At 47.9% G+C, this 22,518-nt stretch overlaps 1 protein-coding gene across 2 annotated transcripts in view; it reads right to left on the bottom strand.

The window, feature by feature from the left end:
- Positions 1–320: 320 nt before the first annotated feature.
- Positions 321–22,518, bottom strand: part of RABL6 (RAB, member RAS oncogene family like 6) — a 931,527-nt gene continuing 909,329 nt past the window's right edge. For both annotated transcript variants that reach the window (XM_069609758.1, XM_069609759.1), the window contains one exon: positions 321–1,837. In XM_069609758.1, coding sequence (XP_069465859.1) covers positions 1,646–1,837 — 192 coding nt within the window. In that variant the 3' untranslated portion in view covers positions 321–1,645. The remainder of the gene's footprint in view (positions 1,838–22,518) is intronic.

A 22,518-nucleotide genomic window follows, 5' to 3' on the forward strand; every position in this document is an offset into this window, starting at 1 on the left:
CATATGGAGATCACCAACTGTTCATAAGTGTGTTCTTCACAGTGTAAATCAAGAGTAACCACGCGGCCACATGGCAGTGATTCTCAATATTCCACTCTTGCACTTTCATTTAATAAGCTAATACACTATGTTGAGCTGTAGGCTTTAAACAAACCACACTAAATGTAAGACTTGTGGAAGAACTTCAATCTTTTTAATGATCATGTATTTTGTTTCTCATTTGAACTCATGTCATGCGTACAGGGCATCACATACAGTTTCTTACTGCATGCACTTCCCTGAAATTACCCCAAGTATGAATACATCATACACACGCAAAGTGAGAATTTGTAAGAAAACATTTTTATGCAGAGTTTCGCCACATTAATTCCACAAAAGTTCAGGATGCAAGTGAAAATGAACTGGTTAAGTGTGAAACACTGACTGGGGCATGGCCAGAGCCAAGATGTTAGGATAGAAAAACTGTCTTCAAGATGATTTACATCCCAAACTGAACATTGCGAGGCAAAGCCAAGAGCAGAAAAGAGATGCATGAATCTGTCATTTTGCACTGTTCTCAGCATTACAAGTAAGAAATTACCACATCACTCATTTCCCCCCAAAAAGGCTCTACCAACAACCAGACCGATCTAGTTAGAAAAATGAGAGGGGTTACACCAACTTTATTTCGTGCCTCCAGTTTCAGAGGTGCGCAAGTAAATCACAACTTTAAGTGCTCTTAATTCAGATGGTATTCAATTCTGGGCACACATTGAGGATCGTGATTGGCCAAGGGTGATGGAGTGCTGCTGGTGTAAAGCAGACTAGTAAAAACAGTCTTTGTCCATATATTTCATGATTGCATTAAGACCATGTGGCACTGTGCATTATCAATCAATGCTTGCAGTTGAAAGCACGGTAGGCATGATGGCCACTGTATACCTTCTCTGTTCACTCTGCAGAGGCAAGTGTATATCCTGCACAAGCGCACTGCTAGTCATGGAGTGCACTGATAGGCATGGATTATTTTACAGCTGAGCAGGAAGACTTGGTGAAATTATAGCAGTCTCATTTTCCATGCTCAAAACGTCTGGTAGTATGTAGCTGGTCTTGCAACAGTTAACCGTGTTGGTTAGTCAGCAGCAATGGTTGACTGAAATCTCTTCATTTAAGGAACTGAAAAAGAAAAGGCTCCAGCTGGGCAAGACCAAAGATCCGATTCTCGTTATGCAGCAAAATTAGTTAAGAGAAGCAGTATTATATATTGCACAAAGTGAAACCAAAGGGATTTGGGGGTAAAACAACAGAAATATGTGAAGAACAGTGTTCGCATAGCTCACATCCAACCCTCAACATAAAAAAACAACCCCCACCAAATCAGAAATGTGGAAAAGAAGCACTACCAGAAGAAAGTGGTGACGGACATTGTCTCAAGGAGTAGTAGCCAGCAACTTTTGTTAGAGTTTCTGCTTGCCCGGTAGAATGGCAAAGAAACAAAAAATGACCAGAACAGCGTTGTCATCCAGTTTCTCCTCGCCTCTGTATCAAAACCCATAGCTCTGCGATCTTCACACATTTGCTACGGCTCAGTGGAAGAAACTGCAACAACCCTCCACAAGAAGGGAGGCTGCATTGTGAAGGCTTGATGGATCCAAGAACACAGACTCTAGAGTTCTTCATAATCTCCTCCCGCTCGTGCTTTGACAATTCCATCACCTCCACCAAGGAAGGCTTCCAGTTCATCAAATTCATTGTTCTCCTTAGTTTTCTTCTTCCGTTTCTTCTTTTCCTCTTTGTCTTCCTCCTTGCCCTTCTTGGGTTTACTTTTCTTTTTACTGGTCTTGTCTTCCTCTGGAGCCTACATATGGCAAAAGAACGTATATGTTAAGAGGTTACACTGACCATTTAAAACGGTCAACTGATGAAAGTATTTGGGTCCATTAAAGTTGAATGTTATTAGTGAAACATAAGCCTGCGCCACTGTCCAACAATCAATCTTTCTGGCATTACATATCACAAAAAAAGGGACACAAATACCCTGTGGACCCTGAAGGATTAGTAGCCAGGTATTTTATTTACTACGCATGACCAGATGTTCGGACGAAACACTGTCTTGCATGCATGTTATATTATGTTTAATATTTATGACGCTGCATAAATTGATAGCTAGCAAGTCACTCTCTGTGGCGATGAGGTCTTATAATACATAAGATGTGGGAGAGTTTACTAAGGAGCAGAGAGGTTAAGCAAAAAAGTCAAGCCTAAACAGGTGGGTTTTCAGTGCCCTTCTGAAATCTAGGCAATACAATAGATGTGTTTGGTGCTTATGCGACCCACAGGGTGCTTTAAAGTCAGAGGGTTGGACTTTAAAAAGTGTGGGACCAGGATAGGGTCAACTATATATTGGGGTCTTAATGTCGAAACCTGGCACTGAGTTGCATAAAAGATTACATGTGTGAGGGTGCGCGTGGGGGGGCATCACAGACTGATTCATTAACTATGCTTCAATGTATACCTCAACATGTCTGAAAAAGGGAGTGGGATAATGCACCGATTTGCTGGGGGAAACAGGTGAAACCAGCAAAGCAGGGCCGTGGTGCAGAGAAACCAAATACTAGGGCGATGCAAACATAGAAATAAGGCACATACACACACACGTTATGATGGGTGCATGACATAAGCACACTAAGAATGTTCTCCTATTTTGGCATGTCCCTCAGAAAACGACTGAAATGTAACACGTGGCTACAAATGAAATGGAGTTTTGGAAGTGAGTAAGAAATGAGGCCAACAGTGAAGATGGAAATGCACTTGACAGAGCACGAAAGTAGCAGGCTGCCACTTCCAGCATCCCTTCTGTACACATGATCAATTCACTTACATCTATAATATTGTAGGGCATTTGTTTAGGGCATGACGGCGTTGCACAGAATGGTGCAATGGTTGGAAAATATGTAATCATCTGCGCTTTGCATGAGAATACCAGGAGTGGTTAGCGCGTATTGAAAATCCTACAGATCTACTGGGGGCAAATCAGGAAACTAGTTGTCACAGAATTATTTTTTTGCCTATGTACCATTAGCCTTCTCCAAATTCAGGCTGTGAAAGCCTATTCCTGTTTGCACTGGTAGCCAGTCCAGCACCTGCGGAAAGGTTGGACTGAAGTTGTGAATTTAAGTCGAAATATAGACTTGGCCAAGTACACATGTTTCAACAAGAACTTTTTTAATGGGATGGTCAGGCAGTCAAACATACAATGAATAACAACGGTCTACATGGGAGAAAACCAAAGCATGAACTGGCATGTATCTACTTTATTCGTTGATGTAGGGGACAGATTTTTGGCCAACCTGCGCTCTGACAGAATTCATACTAATAACTGCACCCTGCTTAAACAGATTAAAATAGAAGAGCCATCGGAAGGACTCTCTGAATATAGGGAATGATAGCCATTCGTTATGCATTTAGACTGCAATCAGTGGTACAAGTTGAAATAGTCCCAAATTGAAGGGTTCCATCTTGGGATCCCAGCCAAAACCCCCTTCACTCCCGCATACTATGACAAATTCGGCAAATGTTTACCTTTCAAAGGATCGCATGCACCTACACCCTTAATCAGATAAAAGCAGTGGAACGAAGTTCAATCATTTTAAGGAAGGGGGTGGCTGTAACTTTCTTGAAAGGAGCACATCACTTCATTTGTTAAAAAAGGTTTTGTGAATAGTCGCTATTGTGATCTCAGAATATCCGAGTTTTATACAATACCAGAAGCATGTCATGGTTTGATAAAGTACTGAATAGATCGTACTATGTGTGACAAATCCAAGAAGTTCATTCTCTCCCCAAGGAGGAGCCACTACCTTTGGGACTAGGGAGGTGAGTCATCTACGCTTAACACACCCTAGAGAAGAGGTCAAGTGGGATCCCACTCGGGGAGCTCCACTCAACCCGCCCCATTAGGAGACAGAAAATCTACAGAAGAACAAGTTACTTTCTTATCTGGTAACATTCTTTCGATGGAATGGTCCGACGACGTATTCCATATCTCTGACAGGTAATGTCCACAGCTGTGCTGCTTCGGAAAATCTTTGGCGTCTGCGTCGATGCGCCGTCCCCGAGGACCTCCTCCGACGGCCGACGTCACCCGATGTGATAAGTAGGACGCACGACGCCCATAGCCTCAGTTATAGTTTTTTCCCAGAACGTGTGCCACCAGTTTTCTGCCAGTCAGACACACAAGGCCTTGCTGAACACAAGCTGCAATCGCAAAAGAAATTCTGCAGCGGGGAAGGCAGGGAGGGAGCGATATGGAATACGTCGTCGGAACCATCCCATCGAAAGAACGTTACCAGGTAAGAAAGTAACTTGTTCTTCGAAGGGATTGGGTCCTCCGACGTATTCCATATCTATGACAGACTCCCAAAGCAGTACCAAGCAAGGAGGTGGGAAAGAATTTAGAATACAAATTTAGCATGCCCAATCAAATTGCGGAAAAGAGAACAGCCTTGCCAAAGGCCAGATCTTGCCCTCTGATGGAATCAAGGGAATAGTGAGGTACAAAAGTATGTACTGAAGCCCAGGTGGCTGCATCATAGATGTGACGAATAGGAACTCCCCTCTGCAGGGCAGTAGACGCAGCCACTCCTCTGGTAGAATGGGCCTGCAAGCCAGCCGGAGGGTCCTTACCCGCCAAGTGGTAACACTCGGAGATACCTAAAATAATCCAACGAGACAAAGTCTGTTTCGTCACAGCTTGTCCCAAACACTTTCCAGCGTAACTAATGAAAAGTTGATCATCCACTCTGACCCGGGACATGTGCGAGATATAAAAGCTCAACGCTCTCCTAGGATCAAGCCTATGGAGCCTCTCCTCTTCCTTACCAGGATGTGGAGGAGGATAGAACGCCGGAAGAACAACCTTCTGGCTCAAATGAAATTACGAAACCACCTCCGGAAGAAAAGAAGGACGAACTCTAAGGACAACCCTGTCCTTGTGAAACACAGTGAAGGGTGGCTTAACTGAAAGTGCCTGTAACTCACTCACTCTGCGAGCGGAAGTAACCGCAACTAAAAACACAGTTTTCAGAGTTAACAGCCTCAAAGGGCAAGAATGTAAAGGCTCAAACGTAGCACCCATAAGAAACTTAAGAACAAGGTTCAAATCCCAACCTGGCACCAAAAAAGGTGACGGAGGGAACACATTAGTGAGCCCTTTCAAAAACTGCGAAATTAAAGGAATCTTAAAATATGAACACTCTTCAGACGAGCGCTTAAATATGCACAGCGCCGCCAGGTAACCTTTAGTGGTCCCCACTTGCAAGCCCCTCTGGGCCAAAGAAAGCAAAAAAGACAAAACCATGGGAATATCGCATCCAAAAGGATCCACATTCTGAACTCTGCACCAGTCGCAGAACTTTCTACAACGGCAACGGTACAGAGACTTTGTTGCCGGCCGCCTGGCCGAGAGCAACACCTCCATCATGTCTTCAGGGAGGTCCCAATCCTTATACCTCAACCTTTCAGAAGCAAAGCGTGAAGATTGAGGGATCTGACCTCTGGATGGAGAACCTGACCCCCCTCCCGTGAGAGCAGATCGTCTCGGTAGGGAAGACGACGTGGAGGGCAGATGGACAAGTCTAGAAGGTCCGCGTACCACGTCCTCCGGGCCCACGCCGGAGCAATGAGGATCATCCGGGAACCCAACCTCCGTAACCTCCGCAACACTTGCGGTGTGACGGGACTGGAGGAAACGCATACAGCAGTGGGAATGACCACTCCACCACGAATGCGTCTCCTAAGGCTCCTTTTGGAGAAAAGTCCCGCGAGCAAAACCTTTCGCACTTCCGGTTGACACTGGAGGCGAAGAGATCCACTTGAGGGGTCCCCCAAAGGGCGAAGATCTCCAGGAGAATCTCCTGAGCCAGCTCCCACTCGTGAGTGATCGTGCTCTGCCTGCTCAGAACGTCCGCCGTCTCGCTGTCGTCTCCGGCCAGATGAACTGCTGAGATCGAAACTTCCTGCTGGATATCCCAGAACTCGAGCTGCATCGCCTCCCTGCACAGCGGACGTGACCCTGCCCCCTCCTTTTTGTTGAGGGAGTGCATGGCCACCGTGTTGTCCGTCAGAATCAGGACACTCTTCCCGCGCGCAGTCGGCAGAAAAGCCTTCAGGGCAAGCCTGACGGCCCTCAGCTCCAACAGATTGATATGGAGTCTGGACTCCGACAGAGACCAACGACCGCCGACTGTCAGCTCGTTGGCATGAGCTCTCCATCCCGTGAGGGATGGTCCGTCACGATCGTCACCTCTGGCCAGGGCAGCCAAAATGGGGCACCCTTCATCAAATTGCCCTCGACGGCCCACCACAGAAGGTCCCGGGCGACCGAGGGCGGCACCTGAACAGGGTCCGACAGCCTGCCGGAGGACTGAGACCACTGGAGCTTGAGTGCCCACTGCAAAGATCTCATCCACAGACGAGCCTCTGGCACCAGAAGAATGCAGGATGCCATGAGGCCGAGCAGTCTCACAAACTCGGACGCTGGGAGAGTCTGGGCAAACTGAAACTTGTGCACCATCTGCTGAATGTGAAGAGCCCTCACCTGAGGAGGAAAACACTGCCCCAGGGACGTGTCGAGCACTGCTCCGATGTACTGGAGCCGCTGCGTTGGTGTCAAATGGGACTTCTTTAAATTGAGGGAGAAGCCCAGCCTGTGAAGGGAGTGGCAGGTGACGGACAGATGATCCAGGACTAGCTTGGGAGAGCTCCCCCTGATCAACCAATCGTCCAGGTAGGGGTAGACGTGAATCCCCCCTTTCCTGAGATGCGCTGCCACCACCACCATGAGCTTGGTGAAAACCCTCAGGGGCGGGGGTCCATCCGAAAGGCAGGACCCGAAACTGAAAGTGCGAGTCGCCAACCGCGAACCTCAGGTACTTCTTGTGCTTGGGATGGATCGGCACATGGAAGTAAGCATCCTTGAGGTCGAGAGACACCAACCAGTCCTGAAGTTGAAGGGCCTGGAGGACTTGAGAAAGAGTCACTATCTTGAACTTGTCTTGCCTGAGGAGTTTGTTCAAACCGCGCAAGTCCATGATGGGTCTCAATCCCCCGTCTTTCTTTGAAATCAAAAAATAAGGGGAATACCATCCCTTGTTCCTCTCCGCTACAGGCACCAGTTCTATGGCACCTTTCTCCAGCAGGGCTTGAATTTCCTGCGCAAGGAGCGGATCCAGACTCTTCAAAGAGAGGTTCCCTGGTGGAGTGTCGTGAGGCCTCTGCCGAAAAGGAAGTCAGTAGCCATGGGTTATGATCTCCAGAACCCACACATTCGAAGTAATGGCTTGCCACTCTACAAGATGCTGCGCCAGCCTTCCCCCAACCGGCGAACCATGGGACCTGGCCTCATGAGTGAGTGGTAGCGGCTGCGGCGTTGCCTGAGGGCAAAGAGGCAACTGCCCGAGCAACCTTGGCACCTCGAGTACCTTTGCTTCCATCTCCTGCACTCTTATGATGGCCTCTTTGACTGCTAGCTCCTCTCGCTTTACTGAAGGACGAGTAATAGCGAAAGGAACCTCCCCTCCATTGCTGTCCCCTAGGACGAAAAGGCGGAGGTTGGCGAACTGCAGCGCCCAACGGCTTGGCTGCAGCTTTGGAGGTCTGCAACCTCTCAAGGCTCTCGTCAGCCTTGCTGCCAAAAAGGTGTTCACCGTCAAAGGGCATGTTGAGGAGGCGGGACTGCACATCAGGAGCGAACCCAGTCTTCCTCAACCACGCAAACCTGCGCATTACGGTGCTCGCCGCCATGGACCGGCTGACACAATCCGCCAAGTCCAAACCCGACTGAACGGCCTCACACATGGCATCCTTGCCATCCTGAACCATAGCAAGGAAACCATCCCGTTCGTCCCCTTCGGGGATATGATCAGCCGCTAATGCAACACAGTTCCACAGAGTGTGTGTGAAACGAGACAAGGCACATATGGAGTTGGCCGCCTGAAGCGCCATACCCCCAGAAGAAAACACTTTCTTCGCCCAGCCGTCAAAACGTTTGTTGTACCTATCCGGAGGGATGGTAGGATACGACGCCTGCTTAGCCGGGGCCATAGCCGCTTGCACCACCAAACTCTCCGGGGTGGGGTGCCTAGACAAGTAGCAGGGGTCGCTAGTGGCTGGATGGGAGACTCTCCGGAGCAGTCCAAGCCGCCGCCACCCTTCTCTGCAAAGCCATATGAAAAGGCAAAACCTGGTCAGTGGGTGGACCGAGATCAAGGATGTCCGTGAGATCATCCTGAACGAACTCCCCTGCGGGAGCTGACCAGCCCAAGTACTCGGTAAACCGAGACATAAGGCGCCGATATGACGAATCGGCATGAGTGCCAGGCTCCGGCCGACAAAACTCCACCTCCGGAGAGGTGTCCAGTCCACTGGCATCATGCAGTGACTGCCTCAGGTGATCAAACTGACTATGGCCCGAGATAAGGTCATCCGGAACCGTAACCGGAACCAGGCCGCCATCAGAGCCTTCATCACCCTCTGAAATGTACTCCAGGTGGGGAGAGGAAGACCTCTGCGGACCAAAGCAGTGCCGGACCTTAGCCATAGTCTTTTTAGGGGCAAACCCCGTGCCACGGGGCCCCTCCGACACCACCGCCTCGAAAGGCATCGGGGGCGCCGAGCGAGACGGCGCCGGCGTCGACAGAAAAGGCGTCGTCGTCGAGCGAATCGGCATCGACGTCAGCTGCAACGCCTCCAGCATCTGCGGCGTCGACACAGTCCTCGAAGCCGGAGCTCCGAGCGTGTCTCTCGACAACCTGGGTGCCGACGACCCCCTCGAAGACGGAACCTCAAGAGAAATCGTCGATGACCTCGGCGCCACAGGCGTCGACATCTTCTTCGAAGACGGCACAGGATCATGCGGTCTCGAGCGCGTCGAGGACCGGGACCTGGAACGGGCATGGCGAGAACGGCTACCCTTGTCCGAGCGGGACCTCTGCCGCGAGCCGTGCCGACCACCCGAGCCCGAAGGCGTACGGGCGGTGTCTCTCGACGGGTGCCGACCGACCCCACTCGGAGGCGCAGATGGACCGGTGCCCTGCGATTCCAGAATCGCTAGCATCTGCTTCCCGAAGGAAGCCCATTCCTCCGGTGTCGCTTGTATGGAGGGATAAGCGACCCGCCCACGGGCGGAGTCCTCGGAAGAGGACGGGGAAGGTGACCTATGCCGGCGCTTCCTGGAATGCCTAGAAGAGGCGGAGGAGTGCCGAGACCGACTCCTGGAAGGAGACCCACCGGACTTCCGACGAGGAGAGTCACCCCTCGAGTCATTGGTCGAAAGCCCCGCAGACCTCGACTTCCGGGGCTTAGACACCTGACCTACCGACAGTTTCTTCTTGCGTTCACGCAAGGCCTTCGCAGTGAGCGACTGGCAGTCGACACAGTCGTCCGTATCGTGGGCCTCCCCGAGGCACCAGAGGCAGGCGTCGTGCGAGTCCTTGACCGACATCTTGGACCCACAGTCCCCGCAGTTCTTGAAGCCCGGACACGGGGTCGAAGATGAAAAAGACATCGCCACAAACAGGTCTTCACACCAACCGAACAGGTTCAACGAACCAAGAAAGAAAACAGCAACTCCAACGTGTCGAGGCGTACCGAGATTCACGAAGCGAACACGTTCGCGGAAAAAACGGAACTGAGGCTATGGGCGTCGTGCCTCCTTCTTATCACATCGGGGACGTCGGCCGTCGCTCCTCGGGACGGCGCATCGACGTCATCGACGCAGGACGCAGACGCCAAAGATTTTCCAAAGCAGCACAGCTGTGGACATTACCTGTCATAGATACGGAATACGTCGGAGGACCCAATCCCCTCGAAAGGGATAGAACTTATCCCCTCTACCCCCAAAACCCTACTACCCACATAGCCAGCATATGAGGAACTGAAACGAATGATAATCTAAAACCTCTGGTTATAACGGCTGGTTTGGTTTCTGACCCAAAGTATACACAGACCTAGCCTGGAGCAGCAGAACAATGGATGGGCCAGACCCCTGGGCGAATGTCAGAAAAAGACAATCCGAAGTGGCGAGAGGGAGAGAAGCCCACAGAGCTTGAGAGAGCAGAGATCCCTGTGAGAGGTGTGGCAAGTAAAGAGTATGCCAGGTGTGGAGCTCCCACAGGTGGTTGGTGCCGTGGAAAGGCTGCCGAGCCCTCCCAGGGAGAAGGAAAAAAGGACCGGCCCAAAGAAGCAGAGAGGAGCGAGAACCTACAGAGAGTCAAGAGACCGGTATGAAGAGTTGCTGCAGCCGGAGTCCTGCGGGCGGCCAGCGTGAAAGGTGAGCAAGCTGCGTTCCATGCGGAACCCAGTTGGTGAGTCGCGTCAGCGTCTCCATGTCACACAGAATCACCGACCCAAAGCTATGCAGTGGATCCAGGGAACCAGAGGAGGGCGGCAAAGCAAAGAGAATAGCGAGAAGACGCAAGGCAGGGACAGTCCAAACAAACCCTGGGCAGGGTGGAAATTGACAAGCCCTTAGGTGGGGAGAGCACAGAGAGACCCCAGGGTGGGGAGAGCGCAGGACAGCCCGAGAGGTGGGAGAACCACAAGAAGCCCAAAGACAGGGTGAGACCAGAGACCCAAAGGAGGGTGTGAACCAAGAAGCCCCAAGGCATGGTGAATACTAAGAGACCCAAAGGTGGGAAACAGAAAGAAGAGGGAGATTTAGCTCAAATCCCTAATGTAGACCCATGGGTGCATGAGTTTGATATAGACGACATCATTCAGCTCATAAGCAAAGCGAGTAACTCTAGAGCCCCTAGGCCTGATGGCCTTACTAACATAATGCTGAAAGCAAATCCACGGGCGTGGACAGCCTTTAGCTGGGTTCCGTTTAATAAAATCCAGAAACAAGGAAGGGTGCCAGATCCCTGGAAAATATCTATAATTGTTCTGATTTTTAAGAAAGGCTCTCGGGATAACCCCTCAAATTACAGGCCCATCGCTTTGCTTGACGTTATTGGCAAAATATACGTCTCATTAGTTTTGAAGACCCTGAAGCAGTGAGTTTCTGACTCGGTTAGCTTCGACCTCCACTAAGCCGGTTTTGGAAAGCAAGGTGGGACGCCTCTGAACGTTTTCCTGCTGAACATCTTGAAATCTAGGGCACTCGAGAGTAAAAAACACATCTACTTGGCATTTGTCGACCTCGAACAGGCGTTCGACTCGGTTGATCGGCAATTGCTATGGAATAAACTATGAGCCTGCAGTTGTCCAGGGGGTTTATTCTCAGCCATAAAATAATTTTACTCTGGCATCAGTTTAAGGGTCAGACTAGACAACAGAGGCCTCCTCTCAGAAAGTACTGAGACAAGACTTGGCCTCATACAAGTTTGCCCCTTGGCGGAAGAGTTGTTTAATTTTTACATCTAAGATGTGGGAACTTCATTATCCGAGGTCAGATCATTTCTACTGACAATCAGCAAATGGCATTTAAGTGTCCTGCTTTGTGCAGATGACTTGGTCCTAGTTGACCAAACCCCTATCAGACTCAACGCCAATTAAACAAACTTCAGGAATATGTTAAAATAAACAAACTTCGAGTTAACGTCCCAAAAACAATAAATTTAATTTTGCAATCACGCTAGGGAGGAAAAAAGCTAGACCAGTTTGGTGCCTGAACAAAGAATGCATTGAGGTAGTTTTCACCGTTGTGTATTTAGGGATGTTCATAAACACCAGCTTGAACCACGCCCCAAGGATCCTACGACTGAAAATGAGAATTAGTCATTTGGCTTCACAAACCTGAATTTTAATTAGGAAGTTTGGCACATTCTCACTGTTACCAGCCATTCAATTTTATAAGGCTAAGGTAATGGCTATCGTCACCTATGGGGCCGAAGTTGTCCTAGCTACAGACTCTACCTAGTGGGTAATTTTAGAGGGAAGGTTTTGGAAGAGAAAGCAACATCTACCAATGAGCACACTGATGCCTGCAATCAAGTATGAATAATGCCTGATGTCCCTTTATGCAATGATGGAATGGAGAAAACTTGCATTTTACAGGAAGTGTCTCACCGACCCTCCAGTTCCGAGGATTTAAGATCCTGCAAGACGCTTTGAATAGTTCAGCTGTACTCATCTTAAATACATGGTCATTAGCATGTAATAGGTTGTTCAAGATGTTAGGTTCTTCTGAAATGGACTTACTGCACAACCTTGATGCCATCCAACTTATGTGGGCAAGACTGGATAGACACAATCACCGCAAGAGATCAGTATACATCTTATGCTGATTTCAAGCTCGAATGTAGGCAGAGGAACTTTGTCCCACTCTAAAACAGTTCCCATGTCCAATTATGCAAGCAAAGCTACTTTGACTTAGATTGAATCTTCTCCCTAGAAAAGAGGTTCTGATAAACAGGAATCAATGGGAAGAGTTGGACACAAATTGCAGATTCTGTAATAAGCTTGATACCAAAGAAACACTCTACCATTTGACCCTGCTATGTGAAGGACTAACGGATAAAATAACCCTATATTTAGGCAAAATAATCAACAGGCTTTAGTTCAATTTCTGTGGATGATTTGGGTCTTAAGCTCATGAAGGGTGAGAACCTGAACCAAACTATAGCATTATTAAGGTTTTTGGACGATACTTTAATGGTTCATCTTCAAGAGTAGGCTATAGTTGATCGGCACGTATAGAAAGGAGAGAGAACCAGTCATACAACATGAGGAACAATATGGCTTAGTTTGCAGAGAGTACTTAGGAATCCTAAGAATGAATTGTTTTTATGAATGTTTTAATGGGTTATTTTTATTTTGAGGTAACAATTAATGTGAAACTTCGACTGAAGAATTAAGTACCTAATTGAATTGGTGAAAACCAATGATGAATTGTGTTTGTGGATTTTCGTTTGTTTTGGAAAGTGAAATGTTTTGTAAACCAAGCTCTAATAAATAAATAAAAAAAGTTTTTAAAAAATGTGGGGAGAATACCAAGAGACCCCAAGGTGGGGAGAATACAGAGAAGCCCTAATGGCAGTAAGCACAAAGACCCCAAGGCAGGGAGGGCAAGGAAAAACCCCAGAGTGAGTGGAAACACAAAATCTCACAGTGGGAGACTAAAATGAGACAACCCCCAGAGAGGGGATCTGAACAAGAGGTCCCATAGTGGGAAAAGAAGAAACAACCTCAGAGTGGGGAACAAGAGACTGAGACAAAGCACAGTGTGGGGGAGAAAGATAAACCCCGGTCTGGGAAAGGAACCGAGGTGACAGACAAAGATTCCTGGACTAGAAGAGAGAAAGTCCTTTGATAAACCAGAGTTGGGAAGGAAAGACACTCTGTGAATGTTTGGAACTGTGCACCTAGGCAAGGAGCGTATGGTAAAGAGACAATGGTAGTGGTCAGAAACCAGCCACCGTCTCATTTGCTCGAGCAATGGCCCAAAGTAGGTCTTTGGAGGATTTGTTTTTATTCCTTTGCAGTAGTAGGGATAGAGCTCAGGCTAGAATATGATTCTGGATGGACGACTCCTGACGAGCACCCTTTTAAGTATTTCTTTGTAGAGTAGGGCACATAATTGTAGGTTTAGGGGCAGTTTAGGCCTGGTTTTTGTTACAAAAATGAATAAAGAAATATTCGGATAACATTCCGACGTGTGGTAGAACTCTTCAGGGAGGTCCTCCACCTGACCAGAGACTTAGGGCTCCAATCTACGTGAGACGGTATTATCCTCCCCATAAAAGATCTGACTCATTTTGGACATACACTGGCTTGTGTAAACTAGATCATAATTCAGTGAGATGCTTAAGATGTGGCTTTGAGGCTGAAAGGCAGAACTGAGCTGGCAGGGAGCAGTCTCTATAAGTAGGGGGCAGAACTGAGCCAGCAGGGATGTAGTTGCAGTCTGAAGCGGTGGCGTCTCTGTAGTCTTCAAGAAGAACAACAGGTTCTGGCTTGGCCACAGCATTGAGGCCGAAGCTGCTGGTGCCCTGGAGAAGTTGTCATGCACTTGGCGACTGAATGCCTCACACTGCACCCCTTTGATTAGAAGAGCCAATAGGGAATGGTACATTAGATGTTAACTAATAAAAGGTGACTAATCATTGTAGCAGGGAGCAACATTTTCTTTCAGAATGAGTAGGAGGAAGAAGAAGGTTGTTACTTCAAGTTGCCACTGGAGAGGGGACCTCTTGTGGTGATTGTCCTTCTGTGCCTCTGAACGTGGTCTTCATCCTGCTGCTTGTTATGGACACAGGCCTTTTTTGAAGGGAGGGTTAGACACAGGTGACCTTGATACTGTCCTCTTTAGTCTTAATGAGAAGTTGTAAAGTTTAGCAGCACACTCCTGTGGGACCTCGGAATGCAAAGATTGACAGAAGCCACAGTACTCTGTGTTGTGCTCTTATCCAAGGCATTAGAGATCTACTTTGCGCAGGTCTGACATGAAATCTGCCCCCAATGTTTGCTGGGCTTGAATCCCAAGGGCTTAAGAGTACTAGGCTTTCTGCAGTAGAAACATTTGAAAAAGCTAGCACTTAGTGTGCGAAATAAAAGAACCAAGGTCTATGGGAAGGAATAAGTTACTTACCTATAACTCCTGTTCTCTATCGAGCATTGGTATCTTTCATAGATTCACATGCTGTTTGAATATTCCCAATCGGCTGGGAATCCTCTGTAACATTAAGCCAGTTCACATTTAAATTTGAAACTGCAACCTCTTTCATAGCCAATAGGCAGAGTCCCTTAGCTCCTGCCCAGGAGGCCATATTTAGATTTAGCATATTGCATGTGAAAGTAGCAATATGATCCATAAACGGGGAAGGAGCGCATGTGAATCTATCAGATAGCAATGCTGGAGAACAGGAGTGGCAGGTAAGTAGCTTAATCCTTCTCCAGCATTGCATTTTTCATATATTCACATGCTGTTTGAACAGATTATAAACAGTAAACACTCACCTGAGGCTAACAGATGACAAAGCACTGCTTGCCCGACCCTGAACTCCTCAGTGGAATACCTATCAGCACAGTAGAAACTTGCGGGTGTGTGGACAGACTGCCACAAGGCCACTCTGCAGTTATCCAACAGCGCGACACTGGAGAGGAATGAGGTAGTGGAAGAAACAGCCCGTCGTGCAGTGCGCTCTAGGCTGATCAGAAGAGGCCTGTTAGCAATGCTGTGACAGTAGGAAATGCAGTTCAACAGACAGCGGGAGATGGAGGACTTGAACAGCCCTTTAACCACAGCCATGGGACCAAAGACCACTGAGAGGAATTACATTGCTATTTGGCACAGGCAACATAATATGTCAAAGCCTACATGACGTCCAGCAAATGCTGCTTGTGCTCAGGCCAGAGTAGAGGGCAAAGCAAAGAAAACAGGCAGGTTCAAGGGCTCATTAAAACAGAAAGACAAAGGCACCTTAGGTATGCAAGTAGGATTCGTCCATAGCACAACCTTGCACTTGACAAACATCAGGTATGGTAGCTTAAATGTATCTCTCCAACTCTCCTGGCAGAGGCGACGAAGACAGAAAAGCTTGTGCAAAGGGCCGAATGGAGGACCCATGAGTTTGGAAAGAACAAAATTCAGTTCCCACGCGCCCGCACAGGAGGAAGGCACAGAAAATAAGCGGTGGGACCACAATGATGATACGGCAGGCATGCGGGTGAATCTTGAAATAGCCACCAAATGGACTTTAATTGAGGAATGTGAAATGCCACTGTGTGCCAAGGACAGAAGGTATGGCAAAACGTCCTGAGGTTAGAATCTAAAAGGATCAAACCGACTGACAGCACGCAAAGTCGAAAAGCGCTTCCACTTGTGGCGACTGTCAAGGGTACACGAGCTTTAGCTAGATCAGACTAATCCTGTAGCACAGGGATGTGTCCAATTCAAAGAAAGGAAGAGCCTGTCTGTCAGAATGAGGAATGCCGGGTTGTGGTGAAGGACGTCCCCCTTGTCCCTGGACAGCCGGTTGAAAACAGGAGGTAGACGTATTGGAGACACTGGTTTTCAACCTTCAGGGTTGGAAGAATGTTGGGTGGTTGGCTTTAAAATGTCAGGGTGTGTCCGTATTGCAGTAAGGATAGAACCCATATGTCTGTGGTGATGTTCGACCACTCGGCGAGAAACTGGGTAAAATGCCCATCCATGGGGCAAACAGAATTTTGGGATGCGAGTCCTCAGACTGGTCAGGCCTGGTTAGTGGCTTGACGCCATGTGTAGGAGTCGCGCTGATGCTGGTTTCCTCTGTAGGGCGGACTTTCCAGTGCAGGTGTCTCTGGATGCATAGGTGGAAGATGGATATGACTGCGACCGACAAAGCGGCCTATGGTCCCTGTTGGATCTTGAAAACCAGGACTTCCCTGAATGAAAGGACTGCCAGCACTGTTGCAGGGTACGCAGAGACCTGGCAGTGTCATTCCTGATGGTGTGTAGCGTGTCATCAACCTTCTTCTCAAAGACTCAGACTCCTTCATGATCCAATCAGTACCAGGATCTCTATGTGGTTGTACAAACCAATAAACCATGTGCTGTAATATCGATGCCCAGTTTGGCACTCCTATACCTCCTCGGCCAGCTGGCAGTTGTAAAGATCCAAATTAAATCCTGGGGGTCCCACCCTTCCATAGCAATCTGGATAAAGTTCCATGAAGTGATTGAAAACTAGCAGCCTTCATCACCATAGGCATCACTTGGAACACAACAGTCTGGGTAACATCATCTTCATCAGGATCATTCAGCCCATCAAGGAGATAGGGAATTTGATCCAAAAATTCAGTGAGTCTCTCAAAAGCACTTAACTTCCACGCATTCTGGCAGTACATCCAGTGCCAGTCGGCACTTATTACACCCAGGTATTTGAACCCTCCAACTGGTAGCTCAATCCCAAATTGCGACAAGTCCCCACCTGTGTCAGGGCAACGCATAAACAGCAGATTAATACTTGTTAATGACCAATTCTGACAACTTCCCAAACTCTTCCACCGTGATCATAGTTTGATGTAGATTTTTCTCGGGGTTCCATACATATAGCAGTACGTCATCCGCGTACATAGAGATGCAGTGTCTAATCCCTCCCAATAAAGGACCTGTATCCTCATGCCTACTTCGATACACCCTTCCCAGAGCCTCAATAACTAAATGTAAATATCAGAAGGTAGAGCTGGCAATCCCCGTCACGTCCCCCTATGCACCCGCCATGGATGGGAAATCACCCCGTTACCTTGCATCCTGGAGGTCGAGCTCCTGTATAACAATTTCATCCACTCCACAAAATCGACCACAAGACCCATTTCTCTCCAATACCATCCAATGGAAGTCCCAGGAAACAGAGTCAAACAGTTTATACAAGTTCAGACGAACCACTGTCAACCTCTCTTCGAGGCTGTCTGTATTTGTCCAGGACAAAGAGAAGCTGCCTCAAATTATGCATTGTGGATCTTCCTGGAATAAACCCAGTCTGGTCAGAGTGAAACGGACTATGCATGAGTGGCGACAAACGGCCAGCCAACAATTTACACAAGGTTTTTACATCTACATTGATCACGGATAAGGGACGATACGACTCAAATTCTGCAGGGTCCCTCCCCTCCACCAGTGCCTTCAGCATTGAATCTGGGAATTGGCCTCACTCTTTAGCTTCCAGAAACGCTTCCAGCAATTTAGGTTCAAGAATCACTGCATACTCCTTACACACTGCCATTGAGATCCCATCTATCCCTGGGGTCTTAGCCCTAACCAGACTGTTAACCGCCCTTTCCACCTCATGTACATCCAGAGCCCTCTCCAATCGTCCCCGTTGCACGTCATCTAAAATCGCAAGGTCATCCACTTCAAGCGACCGAATTGCAAGCCGGCATCAAACATCTCCTTCTCATATAGCGAAGCATAAAAGTCCTGAAACTTCGCACAGATCCCTTCCTGTTCTGTAATCAACTCTCCCTCCGGACACGCAGAGACGCTGCCTGCCTTCCTTCCTGATTAACCAAGCCAACAACTTACTCGCCTTATCGCCCTCGGAGTGCTGCCAGGTGTAAGGAAGGCATGGTATCAAACAGTAAGACAGACACAAATGATCACAGTTCAATGGTGTTTATTGAACTTCAATTGGGTTTGAAAAACGCCTATCCAATCCTAAATCTAAAGATCGGAGCAAGCTACGACCATCAAATAATAATAACGTAGTCCTAGTAGAGAGTTTTGTCAAAATAAGAGGGCCTATACTAATAAACCTATTGCCATTCCTTACCTGTAAATACAAATAGTGTAGGAAATAATGTTATGCAAAAGAAAAGTGTTCAGGAAATGATATGTCAGGATATCTGGGCCGTGAGATCCCCTTCCCCACGTTTTCAGCACGGGACAAGGTGGCACACTCTCTGGCTTCTTTAGCATGAGGATGCAGTGCAAAACATCAGCATCATGGCCTTCTGTGCCAAAGTCTCTTTGCCATTCAAAGTCTCTTATTTCAGAGGGCCTGATGCAACAAACATTAAAGTTGCTTCCTTCTTAGGATTTCACATGTAAACAATTTATCAGGTGATCCACTATTCACCTCTTGGCCCCCTCAGCCGGGCTCAGATCCACTAACACAAAATCTTCAATTAGTCTCCATCCGCTGGCCTCAGACCAATTCAACTATTTTAACACAAACTTTCTTTACTCTATCAACATCGAAGAATTTCAACTGTGTGCAACATTTTGCTTGACCCGTCGCAGGACCACTTCGAATCACAATTCTTTACAACTCTTTCACTTTTGCCACTTCTCAGCTGGATACCTTACAGAGACCTTCAATTGAGCACACACGCGGTGAGGGACTACTCTGTAAAAGGTATTATATCTTGGTTTCAAAGTGAAATCACTCATCAGCAGTTCAACTTTACTTGCGTCTTTCATCACACGCATTTCAAACAATGTTCGTTCCAGCGCTGGCCATACAATGTTGCCGCTTTCAACCTTGGCTTCAACACATACCGGTTTTATCTCGGTCTCCCCAACTCACCGGCTGTGTTGATTTTACGGATGCTGCTTTGTTCTTGGAGCCAAGGATGGTACCACATCGGCTGCTGATTCTTGCCACTTGATTACGGATGCGAGAGGGCCCTGGGTATCGCCGACACACAATGCAGAATTCTTCAGCCTGGTTTCCTGGTCTTACACTTTCTATTTTCAAGGATTTAGGAAAGTAAGGGTTCCTTGCCAAAAAGGTCAAGGGAATTTCCCTCATTGCGACCCCCTTCTGTTTTGCCATCTTTCTTCTCAAGTTCAGCTGTCGTCCCAAAACTGCTGTTTCCTCGTGTGCTTTGCCTCGCTCAGAGTGTGCTCTTTTATCGGTGTGGGGAAGCTTAATGGAAGGGGATACCACGTCTCACCATCTGGTGTCCCGCTCCCCAAGCACTGGTCCACCCCCAGGAACTGGATCCAAAAGCGATGGCTGTGTCCTGTCCACCTGGATGACAGATCCCTGGGCACTAGTGGGCGAGACACTTTCTGGTTTCTCACACAGGACACACATCGAGCATATCTGTGCGTATTGTTATGAATCTGATGATGTCATCACTCCTTTCCCCGAGATAGCCTCTCCCGATGTGGCCAGAGGACGGCAACTGCTACCTGATCCTGGGGGTGGCTCTATGAGCAACGACCACCTGGGTGGAGGTGACCATCAGGGAGATGACATAACATCATTGGGGAAAGACATGCCCTCTGTTCCCTTTTAGGGATGGTACCTCCATTTCTCGTGCCCTGATGGCATATTGTAACACCCCCCCCTTCAACCTCTTACTAAATCGACTTTAAGTAGTGCCTAACAGCCCACAAAGAGCAGTATATTAACATCTGGGACGAGGGAGAGGTAGGGAGCAGTAATGATCACTCTGAGTAAGATTCAATATCAGCTTCCTCAACGTCATACGAGGAACACCCTGCTAACAACTGAGACGAGAAAGAGCAACGGAACAGTAAAGATGACTAAGACCGGTAAACCAACACCAACAGGTACAGCCAGCTCAGCTGACTTTTAGCCACTTACCTTTTATTCATTTTATTTCCTTTCAGCAAGCCGCTGCATGCGGGTGGGTGGGCGTGCTTTGGGTGACTGGACGCTGTATACTTTTAGCATTACATTGCTTTTAAATTGTACTTTTTCTTTTCTTTGTATTTGCCGTACTGACATAGCAGGAAGTTGCTTGGCTTCCCTTGCAGACACGCGTTGCGATCAGTATTCGCTGCTCAGTCCCCTGAAGCTAATGCGAAATGTGCCAACATAATTGCAGAGTATTCCGCAATTCCTCCTTCTTGCATCGTTTTCTATTAAATGCTCGCTCACTAGTTGCACATGCCCATGACTGGTATGACTTGATAGATGACCATCAACCAGAACTTCTTTTCGTCACGGAAACTTGGCTACACGAGCACTCTGACCTCTCTGTGTTGTTCGCATTACCACCCAATTACAGCATCCTCTGTCTAGACCGAGTGTCGACTCTCTCTGGTGGAGGGGTTGCAGTAATGTATAAGTCTATATTTAATATGTCCTCCATACAACCTGACCACAGCCTCAAAATGGAACCTTTACTACTGCCCCTCCCATGTCTCTGACTGTGCTACTGGTTTATCGTCCCCCTGGCTATGACCACTCTTTCCTGACTGATTTCCCCGCATGTGTTTCTGAACTCTTATTAAAACATTCTAACCTACTCATTGGTGGCAATTTTAACCTTCCGATCACCAGAGCCAGTGAGCACGTGATGTCTCAATTGTTTACCACTATGTCAGATTTAGCCTCCCACAAAAGGTTACCGACCCAACCCACTGTCTTGGCAACACTTTAGATCTCGTGTTTGCTGCTAAAGAGGTTTGTAGTATCTTTCCTGTGTTCCCATTGACTTGGTCCGATCACTGTGCAGTTCCATTCTCTATCCCTACTATGCCCTGCCTTGAAACTCAGCCAACACAGTTCTTCTGCAAAGGTGCTTGATGCTCTACCTCTCGTCAACAACCATGTACCCAAATTGAGTCACATTGTGCCAGGTCCTTTCCCCTGCACGCTAACCACCTTAGCCCAGGGCTTTGGCAATGTTGCTGACTCCATTGCCCCGTTGAAGCGCTGTACAGATTGGGCTCCTCCGTCTGAACCCTGGTACACTGAAGACCAAAAGGCGTTAAATCTACTCCGCAGGGAGGCACAAAGAAGATGGAGACTTCATTATAATCCAGTCCATAAAAACTTGTTCTGTCAAGCCTTCAGTAATTACCAGTAAGCTATTTTCCTGGCCAAACAATCCTTCAGCGAGAAAGTCTCAGCTGATATAAACCAACCTAAATCTCTCTTCGAGCTGGTAAAGTCGCTATCCTTACCGGCGAAAAACTCTTCCAAAGTGGTATCCTCGCAAGCCCTCTGCGACTTGTCTTTTTTTGAGTAAAAGATTCTTTCTATTTGCAAAAATCTCAGTGTAGGCTCTTCTGTTGACCGGCCGAAGGGGGCTTCCGTTTACACTGGGCCTTCGGTAGGCTGGGCTTCATTTACTACTTTCTCTGTACAAGATGTACTATCTGCCATAAATAGGTCAAAATCTGCTTCCCCTTTGGACCCTATTCCTCTTGCAATCCTGAAGGATATCTCTGCCAACTTTGGCCCCTGGGTCACATTGGCAATTAATGACGCCCTGCCTCGGGTCATTTCCCTAACAACCTAAAACATTCTCTGGTGATTCCCCTACTAAAGAAGCCGTCTTTGGACCCCGCAGTCCTCTCAAATTTCCTTCCCATTTCTCTTCTGTCGTTCACTATGAAGGTGCTTGAATCTCTTATTTCCCCACTTCTTGACGATTTTCTAGAATCGTCTAACTTTTTCGATCCTTTTCAGTCTAGGTTTCACCCTGGCACAGGAACTGAGTCAGTGCATGTGGCGGTGGTGGATGATCTTACACCGCTGGTGGACCAAGGTGGGGTTGGAGCACCGACTCTTTTAGATCCATCAGCTGCCTTTGACAACGTTGACCAAACCACCCTGGTTGCACGCCTCTCCTCTGCTCTGCTGGCCTATCTAGCACAGAGCTCAAGTGGTTCACCTCCTTCCTCTCAGGACGATCCCAATTGATAGCCTTGCCACTTTTCAAATCCAAACCTACCCCTCAAGGCTCCGCAGTATACCCTATTTTTTTCAACCTTTACATTCAGCCTCTTCTTGGTATCATCCAGTCTCATGGTTTCCTTTGCTACTCCTATGCCGACAACACAGATTCTCCTTCGTCTCGATCTCTCCTGCTCCGATACTGCCGCTCGGCTTAGGGACTGCTTGGAGGATGTGGGTGAATGGATGTCCAGGAATTGGCTGAAGTTAAATGCTAATAAAACTGAGGTGCTGGTTGTGGGTACAACTGATCCCTCACGGTACTGGACCTCTGAGTTTTGGCCATCTAGTTTGGGCCCTTTCCCTTCTCATATCTCCTTGGTGAAGGATCTAGGTGTTAACATTTCGAACACCTTATTAATGTCCGACCAGATATCAGCAAGCTGCAAATCCGGTC

Source organism: Ambystoma mexicanum, chromosome 8, assembly GCF_040938575.1.
Source record: "Ambystoma mexicanum isolate Mex_15411 chromosome 8, UKY_AmexF1_1, whole genome shotgun sequence".
Lineage (NCBI taxonomy): Eukaryota > Metazoa > Chordata > Amphibia > Caudata > Ambystomatidae > Ambystoma > Ambystoma mexicanum.